The 17,534-nt window shown below is 44.0% G+C and overlaps 1 protein-coding gene across 12 annotated transcripts in view; it reads right to left on the bottom strand.

The window, feature by feature from the left end:
- Positions 1–17,534, bottom strand: part of ZNF510 (zinc finger protein 510) — a 60,721-nt gene that overhangs the window by 10,125 nt on the left and 33,062 nt on the right. Inside the window, exons 1-4 of one of the 12 annotated variants that reach the window (XM_070049533.1) lie at positions 14,803–15,770; positions 13,170–13,440; positions 12,284–12,342; positions 7,347–7,482 (exon numbers count right to left, since the gene is read on the bottom strand). The exons of 1 other annotated variant lie outside the window; for it this stretch is intronic. In XM_070049533.1, the coding sequence (XP_069905634.1) occupies positions 7,347–7,409 (63 nt within the window). In that variant the 5' untranslated portion in view covers positions 7,410–7,482; positions 12,284–12,342; positions 13,170–13,440; positions 14,803–15,770. Of the gene's footprint in view, positions 1–7,346; positions 7,483–10,340; positions 10,553–12,283; positions 12,343–13,169; positions 13,441–14,081; positions 15,771–17,534 lie in introns of those variants that run through there. 10 more of the 12 variants (XM_070049540.1, XM_070049550.1, XM_070049545.1 and 7 more) reach the window with 10 other exon arrangements.

Below are 17,534 nucleotides of genomic sequence, written 5' to 3'. Positions count from 1 at the left end.
CTTCCTCCAGGTCTTTGCACAAGGGTGCAGGGGCCCAAGGACTTGGGCCATCATCCACCGCCTTCCCAGGCCATAGCAGAAAGCTGGATCGGAAGTGGAGCAGTTGGGACTCAAACCAGTGACCATATGGGACACCGGCACTGCAGGTGCTGGCCCCTGCAGTAACTTTTTAATAAGCAAAATTTTATTGGAACACAGCCATATTTATTGCTTCTGTATGATCTCTGCTCTAGCTATAGATCCATTGATTTCACATTTACCAGAAAAGTTTTCTGACCACTGATTTAGTTGGCTTAAATGGCATCAATAATCATGCTAACATATTTGGTAAGCTCTGTATAAAGTCATTTTCTGATGTACTTTGCATATTAAAGATATAAGGAAACACATTATATCTCACCCAATTGGAAAAAGTAACAATATATAATGTACCTCTGGATGTTAGCACAGTGAAATAGGGACCTGAAAAGAGCAATACTAACATTTTTACAAGAAGAAAGCTTGGAAAATTGAAAATTAATGTCTTTTTTTGTATCGTCAGATGAGAGAAGAGTACCCGCACAGAGAATTAGGACATGCTCATTTGCTTAGTGATACAGAGGCTACCAGACTCCATACAAGAACAGGAAGTCAGCTAAGGTGAGTGTGTTGAGTCCATGGGGCCACACAGGATCAAAGGAGAATCAAAAGAGAAATTGGAAATACATTGAGACTACTGAAAATGAACGTGCAAAGTACTGAAATTTAGGGAATGTAGTTAGAACAGTGCTTAGAGTGAAATGTATTGCTGAAACACCTATTTAAAAAAGGAAATCTCAGGGCCAGTGCTATGGCGCAGAGGGTTAAAGCCCTGGTCTGCAGTGCTGGCAGCCCATATGGGCACCGGGTCGAGTCCTGGCTGCTCCACTTCCCATCCAGCTCTCTGCTATGGCCTGGGAAAGCAGTAGAAGATGCCCCAAGTCCCACGTGGGAGACCCGGAAGAAGCTCCTGGCTCCTGGCTTCGCAGAAGCTCAGCTCTGGCCATTGCAGCCAACTGGGGAGTGAACCAGCGGATGGAAGACCTCTCTCTCTCTCTCTCTCTGCCTCTCCTTCTCTCATTGTATAACTCTGACTTTCAAGTAAATAAATAAATCTTTTTTTTTCTTTTAAAAAGGAAATCTCAGAATAACCTAACCATATACCTTAAAGAACTAAATGAAGATGGGGACAATTCTATTAACCATACAGAAATAAAAGGGACAAGAGAATACAGTGTAGAGTTTTACACCAACAAATTAGATAACCTAGATGAAAGAGAGTCAATAATCAAAATCCTCCCAAGAAGAATGCCCAACAGCAGCTGGCATCATTGATGAATTCTAACATTCAAAGAAGAATGACCTGCCGGCGCCATGGCTCACTAGGCTAATCCTCCGCCTTGCGGCGCCGGCACACCGGTTCTAGTCCCAGTTGGGGCGCCGGATTCTGTCCCGGTTGCCCCTTTTCCAGGCCAGCTCTCTGCTGTGGCCCGGGAGTGCAGTGGAGGATGGCCCAAGTACTTGGGCCCTGCACCCCATGGGAGACCAGGATAAGCACCTGGCTCCCGCCATTGGATTAGCGCGATGCGCCGGTCGCAGCACGCCAGCCATGGTGGCCATTGGAGGGTGAACCAACAGCAAAAGGAAGACCTTTCTCTCTGTCTCTCTCTCTCTCACTGTCCACTCTGCCTGTCAAAAAATAAATAAATAAATAAATAAATAAAGAAGAATGACCTCCAATCTTTCTCTAAATATTCTAAAAACAGAAGAGGGCACACCCCCTAATTCAATCTACACGCTATTTTGAATTAAAACAAGACAAAGAAATATCACACACACACACACACACACACTATAGATCAATACAGGTGAAAAGTCCTCAACAAGTACTACCAAGCTAAATCTAGCAGCATACGCAAAGGATGGCAGGGGCCAGCGCTGAGATACAGTGGGTAAAGCCACTGCCTTTGACGCCAGCATCCCATATGGGCGCTGGTTCAAGTTACAGCTGCTTCATTTCCCATCCAGCTCCCCGCTGATGTGCCTGGGAAAGCAGTGGAGGATGGTCCAAGTGCTTGGGCCCCTGCACCCACATGGGAGACTCGAAAGAAGCTCCTGGCTCCTGGTTCCGGACTGCCCCAGCTCCAGCCATTGTGGCCATTTGGGGAGTGAACCAGTAAGAACTGTCTGTCTCTCTCTAACTCTGCCTTTCAAATAAATAAATAAACCTTTAAAAAAAAGATGGAAGTTCCCAATTTATGATGTTTTGACACATGATTTTTGAAATTCATAATGGTTTGAAAATGATACACACTCAATTGAAACCACAGTTTATTATAAAATAGATGTATTTGATGATTTTGCACAGGGTATAAGAAGTGTTCTGAGTATGTTTAAGGTACACTAGGCAAAACTATGATGTTTGGTAAATTAAATGTACTGAATTTACTTTCATCTTAAAATGATAGAGATATATTGATTTCCAATGGGTTTTTTAGGATATAATCCCATCCTACGTTGAAGAGCATCTGTATATACCATAACAGAGTACAATTTATTCCAGGAATGAAGGATCGCATGCAAAGAGAAGATCAATCAATGTAATATATAACATTAATAGAATTAAAGAAACCAAATGATCATCTTAACTGATTCAGAAAAAGCATTTGACAAAATCCAACACCCTTTCAGAATAAAAACAGCATAATAGAAATAGAATAGAAGGAAACTGTGGCATAATAGGGTAAGCCGCCGCCTGCGGCACTGACATTCTATAGGGGCACTGGTTTGAGTCCCAGTTGCTCCACTTCTGATCAACCTCCATGCTAACGTGACTGGGAAAGCAGTAAAAGATGGCCCTAGCATTCAGGCCCCTGCCACGCATGTGGGAGATCTGGATGAAGCTCCTGAACTAGTGGATGGGAGACCTCTTTCTCTGTAACTCTTTCAAGTACATACATACATAAATAAATGTTAAAAAATAAAAACCACCACCCAAACCTTTATCAGTTGATAGGATTGTTCATAAAAATGGAGTTTTATTGAGCTATAAAAAGGAATGATGTACAGGTGCATACTGTAACATGGATGAACTTTGAATAGGCAAATTTATAGAGACAGAATGTAGTTAAGCAGTTGATCAGGACTTGGGTCAGCAATGTTGGGATAGGTGGGTGATAGATAATGAAATAGAGTTTCTTTTTGAAGTGATGAGAATATTCTTTTTTAAAAATATTTTTATTTATTTATTTGACAGGTAGAGTTACAGACAATGAGAGAGAGAGACAAAGAGAAAGGTATTCCTCCCGTTGGTTCACCCCCCAAAATGGCCACAGCAGCCGGAGCTACGCCGATCCGAAGCCAGGAGCCAGGTGCTTCCTCCTGGTCTCCCATGTGGGTGCAGGGCCCAAGGACTTGGGCCATCCTCCACTGCCTTCCCGGGGCCACAGCAGAGAACTGGACTGGAAGAGGAGCAACTGGGACTAGAACCAGCGCCCATACGGGGTGCCGGCGCTGCAGGTGGAGGATTAACCTAGTGCGCCACGGCACCAGCCCTGAGAATATTCTAAAATTGTGGCAATGACTGTACAATTCTATGAACATATTAAGAAATGAATTGTATACTTTTCTGTAAAGATTAATTTTACTTATTAGAGAGAGAGAGAGAGGGAAGGAGAGGGAGAAAATGAATCAATCTTCCATCTACCAGTTCATTCCCCAAAAGGCTGCAATGGCCAGAGCTGGGTCAGACCAAAGCCAGGAGCTTGGAACTCTCCCCAGGTCTCCCCTCTAGAAAGCAGGGGCTCAGGCACTTAGGCCACCTTCTGCTGCTTTCTCAAGCATATTAGCAGCAAGCTGGACAGGAAGCAGAGCAGCCAGGACTCCAACTAGTGCTCATATAAGATGCCAGTGTCATAACCCACTGTGTCATGATACCGGCCCTGAATTGTACACTTAAAATGTGCAAATTACATGGGATATGAATTATATTTCCATAAAACTGTTACAAGAATCACAACACTAGAAATTAAAGAAATTTAATTCACAAGTAAAAAATAACTACAAGATACTCTCTAAGATTCCATTACCTCTAGGCCGGCGCCGTAGCTCAATAGGCTAATCCTCCACCTTGCGGCGCCGGCACACCGGGTTCTAGTCCCGGTCGGGGTGCCGGATTCTGTCCCGGTTGCCCCTCTTCCAGGCCAGCTCTCTGCTGTGGCCAGGGAGTGCAGTGGAGGATGGCCCAGGTGCTTGGGCCCTGCACCCCATGGGAGACCAGGAAAAGCACCTGGATCCTGGCTCCTGCCATCGGATCAGCGCGGTGCGCCGGCTGCAGCGGCGGCCATTGGAGGGTGAACCAACGGCAAAAGGAAGACCTTTCTCTCTGTCTCTCTCTCACTGTCCACTCTGCCTGTCAAAAAAATAAAAAAAAAAAAAAAAAAAAAAAAAAAAAATAAAAAAAAAAGATTCCATTACCTCATGAAATCTTAAACTCTTTCATAGAACAGAAAATAAGTAATTGTTTTCTCACTCATTTTATGAGAACATAATGTTGATGTCAAAATGTGACAAGATATTATATAACAGGAAATGTACAGGTCAATATTTCTTTATCAATGTAGATACAAAAATATTAATAGAAGTATCAACCAACTAAATCCAGAAATATACTAAAGGGATGACATTGCATCACCAGGTGGGAATTATCCCAGGAATATATGATTGGTAAGACACTAATAAGTCTGTCAATATAATTTACCCTTTAACAGAATAAAGGAATAAAATTATATGATTATCTCACTATATACAGGAAAAGCAGTTGGCAAAATTTAGTATGTATATGTAATAAAAACTCTTAAGACATTAAAAACAGCAGTGGAAGTTCCTTATTCTAACAAATAGCATGTAGGAAAAATCTTACACTTAGAATTCATTGGGGGCCAGCATAACTCACTGGGCCACCAGAATGGCCTGGCCTATTCATTTTCAATCATTTTCTCTCTCACTGTCTGTAACTCTACCTGTCAAATAAATAAATAAATATTTCTTAAATTTAATAAATCATGTTTCAAGATCATAATGATAATGCCCTACACTGTGACAGAAATTTGATTAGTTTAGCCTCATCCACTTGGAATTAGCTTTTGTGAATGGTAAAAGGTGAGTGTCAGGACTCCTATTTTCATGGATGCTCTGTTACTCTCATGCCATTGTTGAAAAGACCATTCTCTGTCCACTGAGTTTTTGTAGTGGTCTCTGTTTACAATTAAGTGTGTGTGTGTGTGTGTGTGTGTGCATTGTGTATGCTTTTCATCTATTTTAGCTTTTTGCTTGTACTTTACTTTCCTAAATATTATGCTTTATAGTAAGTCATGAAATATAGCAGGCCTTTAAGTTATACAATAATTGAATGTTTAAGGGCCTTTGAATTTTATAGAAACTTTATGTTTCCACTGAAAATTCTGCTGGGAAGTTTCTCAGATTAGAGGTGAAGTCTTTGACATTTTTCATTAGATTTATTCAAAGATTTTTTTTTTAAAGATTCATTTATTTATTTGAAAGACAGAGTTACAGGGAGAGAAGAAGAGACAATAGAGATTTTCTATCTGCTGGCTCACTCCCCAAATGGCTTCAACAGCTAGGGCTGGGCCAGGCCAAAGCCAGGGGCCAGAAGCTTCTTCCAGGTATCCCACATGAATGCAGAGTCCTAAGTACTTGGGTCATCTTCCATTGCTTTCCCAGGTACATTAGCAAGGAGCTGGATTGGAAGTGGAGCAGCCAGGACTTGAACCAGTTCCTATTTGGGATGCTGGCATTGCCGGTGGCAGCTTAACCTGCTCCACCAAAATGCCCACCTCTATTCAAAGGTTTTTGACAGCCCTGGCTGTCATGGTCATGTGGGGAGTGAACCAGCAAGTAGATCTCTCTTCCCACACCTTCCCCCCTGCCATGTAACTTCCTTTCAATTAAATAATTCTCTAAAAAACAATGATTGGGCAAATAAAAGAATCCAAGAACATCAGCAATACATTAATGTGAAAAAGAACTAGTATGGCTAATGTTGAAAGAATCCTTACTAATCAATAACAAGAAAGAAACAATCCAACTTAAAACCCAAGAATTAATACATTCTTTACACAAAAGGAAAGGATATCCAAAGGATATCCAAAGCAACAAAGCACAAATAATGGTGCTCATTATCTTATCACAGAAAAGCAAATTAGAAATTTCTATGATGGCCGGCACCACGGTTCACTCGGCTAATCCTCCGCCTTGCGACGCCGGCACACCGGGTTCTAGTCCCCTTCGGGGCGCCGGATTCTGTCCCGGTTGCCCCTCTTCCAGGCCAGCTCTCTGCTGTGGCCAGGGAGTGCAGTGGAGGATGGCCCGAGTACTTGGGCCCTGCACCCCATGGGAGACCAGGAGAAGCACCTGGCTCCTGCCATCGGATCAGCACGGTGTGCCGGCCACAGCGCACTGGCTGTGACAGCCATTGGAGGGTGAACCAACTGCAAAAAGGAAGACCTTTCTCTCTGTCTCTCTCTCTCTCACTGTCCACTCTGCCTGTCCGAAAAAAAAAAAAAAAAAAAAAGAAAGAAATTTCTATGAGACAACTACAGAATGACCAGAAGAGCTAAAATCAAAGACTAGTAAGATGGGGCCACAGCATAGAGGGTCAAGCCTCCGCCTTTTGCCTTGGCATCCCATATGGGTGGTGGTTTGAGTTTGGCTGCTCCATTTCCGATCCAGATCCCTGCTAATGCTCCTGGGAAAGCAGCAGAGTATGGCCTGAGTGCTTGGGCCCCTGCTCCTACCTGGGAGACCTGGAAGAAGCTCCAGGTTCCTGGTCCAGCTCCGACCACTGTAGTCATTTGGGGAATGAACAAGTGGATGGAAGACCTTTCTGTCTGTCTGTAACTCTGCCTCTCAACTAAATAAGTAAATCTTAAAAAAAAAAAAAAAAAAAAAGACTATTGAGAGGAAGTCTACTGGTGACAAATGTTACCACCAAAATACTGGTGGGTATGTACACTGATAACTACTTTGGTAAACTATTTGTAGCACCCGTTAAAGCTGAACATATTTATTATGTCAAGCAGCCATCCCATTTCTAGCTTTGTCCACACAAGAGTGATGAGAACATACCAAATGTGACACAAAGCAACATTCAGGCCAACATTGTGGCGTGGCGGGTAAAGCCACCACCTGCAGTGCCAGCATTCCATATGGGCGTCAGTTGGTGTCCTGGGTGCTCCACTTCTGATCCAGCTCCCTGCTGTGGCCTGGGAAAGAAGTAGAAGATGGCCCAAGTATTTGGGCCCCTGTACCTCCGTGGGAGACTTGAAAGGAACTCCAGGCTCCTGGCTTTGGATCAGCTCAGCTCCAGCCATTGTGGCCAATTGGGGAGTGAACCAGCAGATGGAAGATCTCTCTCTCTTCCTCTCCTTCTCTCTCTGTGTAACTCTTTCAAATAAATAAATAAATCTTTAAAAAAACAAAAAAAAAAACAAAGCAACATTCATAGAAGCTTATTCATAACATCCCTCTGATTGAAAAAACTTACTGCCAGGGGGAGAATGAGGAAGTAAATTACAGTATATTCATATATTGGAATACTGCTCAGTGGTAAAATGGAAATATTGAAACACACAGCAACAATGATGAATCTAAAATTTGCTATGTACAGAAGAGAGCGGACCTCCCTAAGGGTAAGGCTTGACAAACAGTACATGCTGCATGATTCCATTTATATGATGTTCAAAACTGAGTTTATCCTTTTTTTCCCTAACGTGCTCGTTCCTGTAGAGCAGGAGCAATGTCAATGACCTGGGAACTGGAAGGAAGGGAATTTCATGGATGGGGGAGACATTCTCCTTCTTAACGTGGCTGCTAAGTTACCAGTACACACAGGTAGAAGTCCATCCAGGTAAAAGCATACCTTACTTCTATTAAATCTGCATGTCAGTTAAACAACTAAACATATAAAAAGAAAAAAAAAACTGGTAATCTAGGATGGTAGGAACATATTTATTATACCATTTCTTCATTTCTTTCTGTTTCAAAGATTTCTTGGGGTGGGCATCTTGGCACAGTTAAGACATTGCTTGCAATATCTGCATCCCATACTGGAGTGCCAGAGCTTAAGTCCTGGCTCTGCTTCTGATTCCCCCTTCCTGCTAACGCATACCCTAGCAGGCAACAGATGATGGCTCAAGTACTTAGGTCTCTTGTCACCTATGTGGGAGACCTGCCTGGATAAAATTTCTTTTTTTTTTTTTTTTTAATTTTTATTTTTATTTTTGACAGGCAGAGTGGACAGTGAGAGAGAGAGACAGGGAGAGAAAGGTCTTCCTTTGCCGTTGGTTCACCCTCCAATGGCCGCCGCTGCAGCCGGCGCACCGCGCTGATCCGATGGCAGGAGCCAGGATCCAGGTGCTTTTCCTGGTCTCCCATGGGGTGCAGGGCCCAAGCACCTGGGCCATCCTCCACTGCACTCCCTGGCCATAGCAGAGAGCTGGCCTGGAAGAGGGGCAACCGGGACAGAATCCGGCGCCCCAACCGGGACTAGAACCCGGTGTGCTGGCGCCGCAAGGTGGAGGATTAGCCTATTGAGCCACGGCGCCGGCTAAATTTCTTTTTTTTTAAGATTAATTAATTTATTTGAAGGAGAGAGAGAGAGAGAGAGAGAGAGAATCTTCTATCTACTGGTTCACTCCCCAAATGGCCACAATGGCCAGAGCTGGGCTGGTCTGAAGCCAGGAGCCAGGAGCTTCTTTTGGATCTCTCACATGGGTGCAAGGGCACAAGCACTTAGGTCATCTTCTGTTGCTTTCCCAGGTGCTAGCTGGGAGCTGGATCAGAAGTGGGGCAGCCAGGACACAAAGTGGTACCCATATGTGACAGGGCACTGCAGGCAGCGCTTTACAGGCTACGCCACAGACTGGCCAGGGGGTTGGATTTCTGACTTCTGATTTTGATCTGGCATAGCCCCAGCTGATGTGAGCATCTTGAGACTGAACCAGTGGATGGAAGATCTGTCTTTCTCAAATAATATAAAATTTAAAACATTTCTCTCTGTCCCTTATAATAGGAGGAAATTTGAACACGGACCCTTATAGAGGAAAGATGATGTGACGATAGAGAGAACAATGACATCTGTAAGTCAAAGAGGCCTGGAACAGATCCTTGAAGGAAACTAATAGGCTGACATCTTGATCTTGAATTTCTAGCCTCCAAAGAGGTGAGAGATAAACTTCTATTGTTTAAACCACTCAGTCTGGGGCCAGCACTGTGGTGCAGCAGGTAAAGCCACCACCTGCATCCCACACGGGTGCTGGTTTGAGTCCTGGCTGCTCCATTTCTGATCCAGTTCTCTGCTATGGCCTGGGAAAGTGATAGAAGATAGTCCATCCTAAGGCAGAGTTGTGGTGCAGTGGGTTAACACCCTGGCCTGAAGTGCAGGCATCCCATAGGGGCGCGGGTTCTAGTCCTGGCTGCTCCTTTTCGGATCCAGCTCTCTGCAATGGCCTGGGAAAGCAGTAGAAGATGGCCCAAGTCCTTGGGCCTCTGCACCCGTGTAGGAGACCTGGAAGAAGCTCCTGGCTCCTGGCTTCGCATCGTCGCAGCTCCGGCCGTTGCGGCCAACTGGGGAGTGAACCATCGGATGGAAGACCTCTCTCTGCCTCTCCTCTCTCTGTGTAACTCTTTCAAATAAATAAATAAATAAATAAATCTTAAAAAAAAAAAAAAAAGATGGTTCATCCTTGGGCCCCTGCACCCATGTGCAGGACCTGGAAGAAGCTCATGGTTCCTGGCTTCGGTTTGGCCCAGCTCTAGCTGTTGCTAGCATCTGGGGAGTGAACCAGCGGATGGAAGATCTCTGCCTCTGTCTCTCTGTAACTCTTTCAAACAAATGAAAAAAGAAAAAAAAATATGCTAAACCACTCAGTCTGTGGTACTTTATTATGTCAGGCCTAATATACCTAGCCTACATTTTGCAAAGCAAAATACATGTAATACCTATCTTTATCCTCATTTTATTTCCTAAGAGGAAGTCCAAATTGTAATGGGCAAAGATTCTAATTGTATCTTATATGCTGTGATGATTTAGATGTGGGTTGTCCACACCAAAATTCATGTTAGAGATCTGGTTTCCAACAAAAGTATTAAAAGGTGGTGGAACATTTAAGAGGTGATGAGGTCACAGGGGCCCCACCCTCTAGAAGGGATTAATGTAGAACGTGGGAGAGGAATTAGTTGTCATAAAGTTAAGTGTGACACTGCTGCTCACTCTCTTGAACACATGCCCACTGCTCTCCTACCTGAGGCCTTCCACAGAAGCTGAGTAGGATCTGATGGACTTCCAGAACCATGAGCCAGACAAACCTTTCTGTATGAATTACCCAGTCTCAGATACTGTTTCAGCAACAGAAACTGGATTATGACAACTGCCTTGTTTAGTCTTCTCTAAAATGCAGTAACCCACATGCTCTGCAAGAAAAACCCCATCCAGTCTTCAGAATGTAGTGGGGATCTGTGAACAGAGAGGTGAGACACCAAGGCCTTTAACAGGAAGCAGTCTTTATTATGCCGGGATAAAGCTCAGCTGGATTTATAAGCCCTGAACAAAGAAAAGCATTTTTTTTTTAATATATACCTTTTTAGCTTCTTTGTCTCCTTTATATGGCTACATACATACCTTTGGATATTCCTTTTTTTTTTTTTTTTTTGACAGGCAGAGTGGACAGTGAGAGAGAGAGAGACAGAGAGAAAGGTCTTCCTTTTGCTGTTGGTTCACCCTCCAATGGCCGCCGTGGCCGGTGTGCTGCGGCCGACAAACTGCGCTGATCCAATGGCAGGAGCCAGGTACTTATCCTGGTCTCCCATGGGGTGCAGGGCCCAAGCACTTGGGCCATCCTCCACTGCACTCCCTGGCCACAGCAGAGAGCTGGCCTGGAAGAGGGGCAACTGGGACAGAATCCGGCGCCCTGACCGGGACTAGAACCTGGTGTGCCGGCGCCGCAAGGCGGAGGATTAGCCTATTGAGCCGTGGCGCCGGCACCTTTGGATATTCTAATGCTACTTGGCAGCTATAGATAAGAGATTGTGCATGCATACATAGTGTTGATAATATTTAACTTGTTTTCCTTAGCACACCTACTATTTCCTGCCCCCCCCCCCCCCCCCCCCCCGAGCTGTACGCTGTCCAGCATCGCTGGCACCATCAATCTGTGCTGACAGGCAGGTAGAGAAATAGTTACAAGCAGAAGGAAGGGGCTGCATCCCATCCTAGGACAGGCCCTTTCCTCCTTTATTTCAGGAAGGTCCCTGTCACAAGAACTGACATGATCCTTTTCTACTCTCAATCAGCCAATCTGTTCTTGCTTTCACAAACTGTCTACTCGATTCTCTGTTTAGTTACCTGAAAAACTTGGAACTTAGACCTCTACTTTCAGTGTGAAAAAGTGGAATCATTGTACTGTATTTAATTCAGGGCTGTTATTCGAAATAGTTTCTGTCACATTAAGACCAACAGTTATTTTTCCTGAATTCAATCAGTTTATATTCCACAAGGACTCAATTTGGTTTAAGCTTTTTCTTTTCTTTTTTTTATTTGACAGGCAGAGTTAGATAGTGAGAGAGAAAGAGACAGAGAGAAAGGTCTTCCTTCCGTTGGTTCGTCCCCCGAATGGCTGCCACGGCCGGCAGTGCACCGATCCAAAGCCAGGAGCCAGGTGCTTCTCCTGGTCTCCCATGCAGGTGCAGGGACCAAGCACTTGGGCCATCCTCCACTGCACTCCCTGGCCACAGCAGAGAGCTGGCCTGGAAGAGGGGCAACCGGCACTAGAACCCGGCGCCCATATGGGATGCCGGCGCCGCAGGTGGAAGATTAACCAAGTGAACCACAGTGCCGGCCCCGGTTTAAGCTTTTTTTAAAAATGCAAATTTAAATGATACTGTGTATCTGACCATCTGCCATGGCTTTCAGAAAGGTGAGAGTGACAAATGCAGCACCATGTTGGAAAATCTGTGATCTCTAAGGACCTGCATCTTCCCACATCCCAGCTCTGCTGTGCTATTCACAATGCTTTTGTATTTTTTCAAATTTTATTCAAGTTATACAAATTTCATGTGTTTCCACAATGCTTTTCTAAGTCTTCCTTCTTTTCTATTTGTATTTCTACTTTTCCATAGTATGTTATGGACCCTTAAACACTTATAAAAGTCCATGGTTAAAAAAAAAAAAAAGGTGTTAGTAACTCACCTGAGATACCTTCATTTTCTTCTGTTTAGATAAGAATGTGGAGAACTGTGAAGGACAAGCTAGGGGTAAGGAAAAAGTCATGAGAGGTATGGACAGCCACTCTATTTACCTGCCTAAAATCTCATATTACCAGCTGGGGAAATGGTCTCCCCATTGAAAAATGTTTCTTTGAGCCTAGCGGAGGGGTAGGAAGCACCATGAGGAGACAATATCTCCTAGATATATGCATTTCTAATCCTAGGGTACTTCAAAAAGTTTGTGGAAAATGTAAGTAAGGACATGAATTAATTTTAGTGCAAAATTTGTTTTTGTGCAATCTTTTTCTTAACACATGAAAAATGCATATTTTGAGAAAAATATGCATGATTAAAATTTTTTTGCATTAAAATAAACTCAGAATTTCAATTCAGTTTTTGAAATACCTTCAACATGTATCACATGGATATAATCTTGGTGTTTTCATTGGTGATTATAAATTATTTTTCATTATTTATGTAAATATAGGTCTTCTCTAATAATGAAAAAATTAGAACAGAGCACCCATCTCAATAATCTATATTATTTATACCAACAGGAAAATCAACAGAAAACTGAAAAAGATGATATCTTAGAGACAGAATGTTTTCTATTCTTGTGTTCTAAGTTGGCGCAGTGTCTCAAAAAGACTTAGGGTGCCCCTCATGTGACAGCATGAACAGCAGTGTGCTCTGCTCTCGCTCTGTCCTGGGGACCATGGACACATCATTCATCTCAGAATCAGTACTGCTTTAAGGTTTCGAGAGTGAGAAACAGAAATATGCTCCTGTACTATCATTCTGTGATTCTACATGTGCAGTAAAGAGGACGCCTCAGCACGCAGTCACCCATCCTCTCAAGCCTCACTCACCTTTCGCAAGCTGGTCCACCGCCACACAGTCTGGGATGGCTTCTGGATGTGGCGACATCATCAAGTCTGGCTCCGTCTGGACAAGGGGAGTAAGAATTACTTCAGGCGAAGCAAGTCAGGACCCGGTCTCTTTCTGGTTCTTCCTGTGTTCTGAAGCTCCTGGCAGGTCTCTATAAGAGGTTATTCTTCCAGGGAGGACTCCTGCCCTGGGGCTCCCCCTCTTCCTGCCAGAAAAGGAGCTGTTTCGCTCCAGAGAAGATGGGATTTAGGCCTGGGAAACAAATTCAATTTGAAACTGTCATGGAAAGTGGAATTCTCTACCTCACCCCTGGTGACATTTTGAACTGGATTTTTTTTTTTTTTTTAATGTTCGGGGCTGCCATGTGCATCCTAGGATGTCTAGGAACATTCCCAAACACTCCTTAGACACTAGTGTATCTTTTTTCTTCCAAGTGTGAGAACCAAAAATGTTTCCAGACATTTCCAAAGTTCAGGGGAGCAAAAGCACCACTGACAAAAGGCCTTAAACCTGATTCTTCTGGAATCGGTAAACTGCCGTCCATTACCGTGCCCGCTAGTCACATCTGACAGCTGAGCACCTGAAATCTGGCTGGTGTCATGTGTTGAAATACCATTCTGAATACACTGAAAACCAGAATACGTCCTTGAAATAATTTCATTTTTATTTTAGTCTTTCTTGTGGCTGGCTGCTAGAGCATTTGAAACAAATGTGGCCCACTTTGGCTCTGTTTTGGACAGACCTGTCCTAAAATATCAGACTGTGTCTGCTGAAGACAGCTGCAGATGAGCTCGGCGCCTCGGTCTTACAGAACTAATACACCTGCCACAGAGCTGAGATTCGGAACACACGGACTGCAGACAGTCCTTCGGACGCGGGGCCAAGTCACTTACCTTGTGTGTGGCGAAGTCTGCAAGGAGGAGTTAGGTAGGCAGGATATCAGAAATGGCTTGATTTTCAGAGTAAAGCTTCTCCGTGTTCGCATCCTAGCCCTTCCATACTATAGAACTATCATCTTACCCCCCGTTCTTCTCTCACAATGGTAAGACAGACACATAAATATGGTGCTTGTCTGAATCAAAGGAACGGAACGAAGCATGTCTTCCAAACACAACGGGAGTGGCCATTCATGGACTGCTCATTTATAGTACCTGGCTACTGCTTCCACAAGTGGCAACGCACGAAATACTCTCTACTGACGTCCTCACTGTCGGATGACAACTCTCAGCTATGCCCAAGCGGCAGAGTCAGCAAGCAACCGCCTCCTCCCGGCGCCCGAGCTGGGGGCCTCAGCATGCCCCCGCGGGGCCCCGCGCCCTCCGTGGCGGATCCACGGCTACCACCACAAAGGCGCATGAGTCCGCGGCCTCGGGTAAGGGATATCTAAGGCCCGCCCCCATAACTTAGCCCCTACCGGGCACCTTCCAAACGGAGCGAGGCCATCAGCGCCCAAGAGCCCGCCTCTACGAGTCTCTGGTTAGGTGGGAAACCCAGGCCTGGCCCGGGGCTCCGGGTCCTGTCAGAGGAGGGGGCGTTCCCGCCCCAAGGACACAAGCCCAACCCCCTGAGATGGTCCGCGGTCCGCAGGGAGCCCCAGCCACCCGGAGTCCTCACCTCAGGTGCGAATCCTCCGCCCCAAACTGTAAGAGGGCGGAATCAGGGAGGCGGGGCCGAGCGCACATGCGCAGGAGAACGCGGGGCTCATGCGTTCCCAGGATGCTGAGCGAAAATCCGTGCACGTCAAGACTACATTTCCCACAGCGCACCGCGGCCTCTCGCCTTGCTGTTCGTTTTGGGCTGGTCAGGGAGTTACTGACTATTCATTAACAGGGTGGGCTCTCGTATGACGTAACAGCACATTTACGGTTCGGTCTTTGATTTGTCCCTGCGAAAGCCTTGGGGAACATTTGGGGAGCAGTGCGTATGGACAGGACACGTCGTGAGTTCTGCCAATCGTGGAAACATTGGGGTTATGAAGATTACTTTTTAGAAGTGTGTATTAATGTGTTTAAGATTTCAAAGTAACAGTTGCAACAGGGAAACACAGCAAAACGTTAGGAATTTCGACTTCAGCTATGGAAATTTTTTTGCGCATTTCTGTGTGTTTGAAATTTTTAAAATTGTATAAAGGGAAGCATTTGGACTGTCTTCCTAAGTGTGCTTTTAAACTCAGATCTATCGAGAAAAGTAAAGAAATATATATGTCAGCAGCTCTTGTGAGTAAAAACAAACACTAAAAATGGAGTGCATTGTTACCATAAAAGAATAGTACCTGTGATCCTCAAAGTTTACCTCTTGGGGAAAAAACTGAAAAAGCAAATAAACAATACCTAAAAGTCCATAGCATCCCAAATCAAACGATTACGATACAAGGTATGCATCTCCTACAGAGGTGCACCTGCTTAAAGCCTAAGTGTGTACACTTCTGAAATCAAAAACTTGGAAACTCTAAGCACAATATTTTATGACACTTTTTACTAATAAACACAAAAGCATATTTTTCTTGGTTGATATTTCATAAGGTGGGTTAGTTTGACAGTGATAAAAAGAGATTAAGTTTTGATTTAACAAGGAAAAAATGGGATTAATGCTACCAATAAGGTAGTGTAATTTATAGTATAAGACTTTATTGTGATAGTGAAATAACTAATTAGATATTGATGACAACACTAAAATTTATTTGACAAAATTCCAATCAGCGTTGCTTTCTAGGTGTTTTTTGATATTCATATATTTTAACTGATGCTTATACAGGATGCTCATGTCGCAGGCGGCAGCCTAACCTGCTATGCCACAATGCAGGCCCCCTGCTCTATAGAAAACTCTGAAATCTCAGTGCAAATCCTCAAATTTTCGTTTCCCCCTTTCACATCATTTTGGCTATCCTAGTTCCTTTGCTTTTCAATGTGAATTTTAGGACTAGTATGTGGATATTAATAAAATGGATTGCTAAGATTTGGGAGGATTGGTATCTGAAGTATACTGAATCTTAAAATCAACTGAAATAGTATGTATTCTACTATATGGGTTCTTTGATTTCTTTTGTCTGTGTTTTGTAGTTTTCAGCACACAAACACTGCACAAATTTTGAGATTTGTGTATGGGTCTTTCTTCCTCTCCCTCTCCCTCCCTTTTTCCTTCCTTTCTTTTTAAATTGTAAGTAGATTTAAAAAATATTTATTTATTTGAGAGGCACAGTTACAGAAAGGGAGAGGGAGAGTCAGAGAGAGAGGTCTTCCATCCGCAGGTTCATTCCCCAGATGGCTGCAACAGCTCAGCTGTGCTGATCTGAAGCCAGGAGCCGGGAGCTTCTTCCTGGTCTCCTACGTGGGTGTAGGGGCCCAAGCACTTAGCTATCTTCTACTGCTTTCCCAGGCCATAACAGAGAGCTGGATTGGAAGAGGAGCAGCTGGACTTGAACTGACGTCCATATGGGATGCCAGCATGCAGACAGTGGCTTAGCCCACTACACCACAGCGCTGGCCCCTTGCTAGGAGTTTTTATAATGACTATATGTTGAATTGTGTCAATTACTTCCCTCACATCTACTGATATGATCATATGGCTGCTTCATTTTAAAAAAAGATTGATTTCTTAGAAAAACACAGTTACAGGGAAGGAGAGACAGAGAGCTTCCATTTGCTGGTTCACTCCCCATATGGCCACACTGGCTAGGCAGAAGTCAGGATTTAGGAGCTTCATCTGGGTCTAACAACATGCGTGGCAGGGGCCCAAACATTTGGGCTGTCTTCCACTGCTTTCCCCAGGCCATTAGCAGGGAGCCGAATCAGATGTGGAGCAGACAGGCCTCGAACCCATGTCCATATGGGATGCTGGGATTAAAGGTGGTGGTTTTACCTGCTCCATCACAATGCTGGCCCCCATATGACTCTTTCAATTTAATCTGTTGATACTGTGAATTACTTCGCTGAATAAAAATGATTTTGTAGGAAAATACAGAAAACATAAAACGTGACTATTTCAAGCATTTAAAGTATGCAATTCAGTGACAGTAAGTATGTCCACCTTATTGTTCAGCCATCAGCACCATCCTTCTCCAGGACCTTTCACCATCTACTAGAAAAGCTGTGGCCACTAAGCAATTGCCCATTCCTACAGTTCCGTCCACCCAGCTCCTTTCTAAGCATTCTTCCACTTACTTTTTCTGTGACTTTGGCTTTTCTAGGCACTTTGAGTAGAATCACACAGTAGCTGTCTTTTAGGTCTAACTTATTTCACTTACAATGTCCTCAAGAGTCATCTATGTTATATCATTTATCAGAGTTTCATTGTTTCAAGTCTGAATAATATTCCATTATAACTATTATATATAAATAATTATATAT

The sequence above is a fragment of the Oryctolagus cuniculus genome, chromosome 1 (genome assembly GCF_964237555.1).
Source record: "Oryctolagus cuniculus chromosome 1, mOryCun1.1, whole genome shotgun sequence".
NCBI classification, from domain to species: Eukaryota; Metazoa; Chordata; class Mammalia; order Lagomorpha; family Leporidae; genus Oryctolagus; species Oryctolagus cuniculus.
Note: the sequence above shows the minus strand (reverse complement) of the source record. Positions and strands in the feature narration are given on the sequence as shown.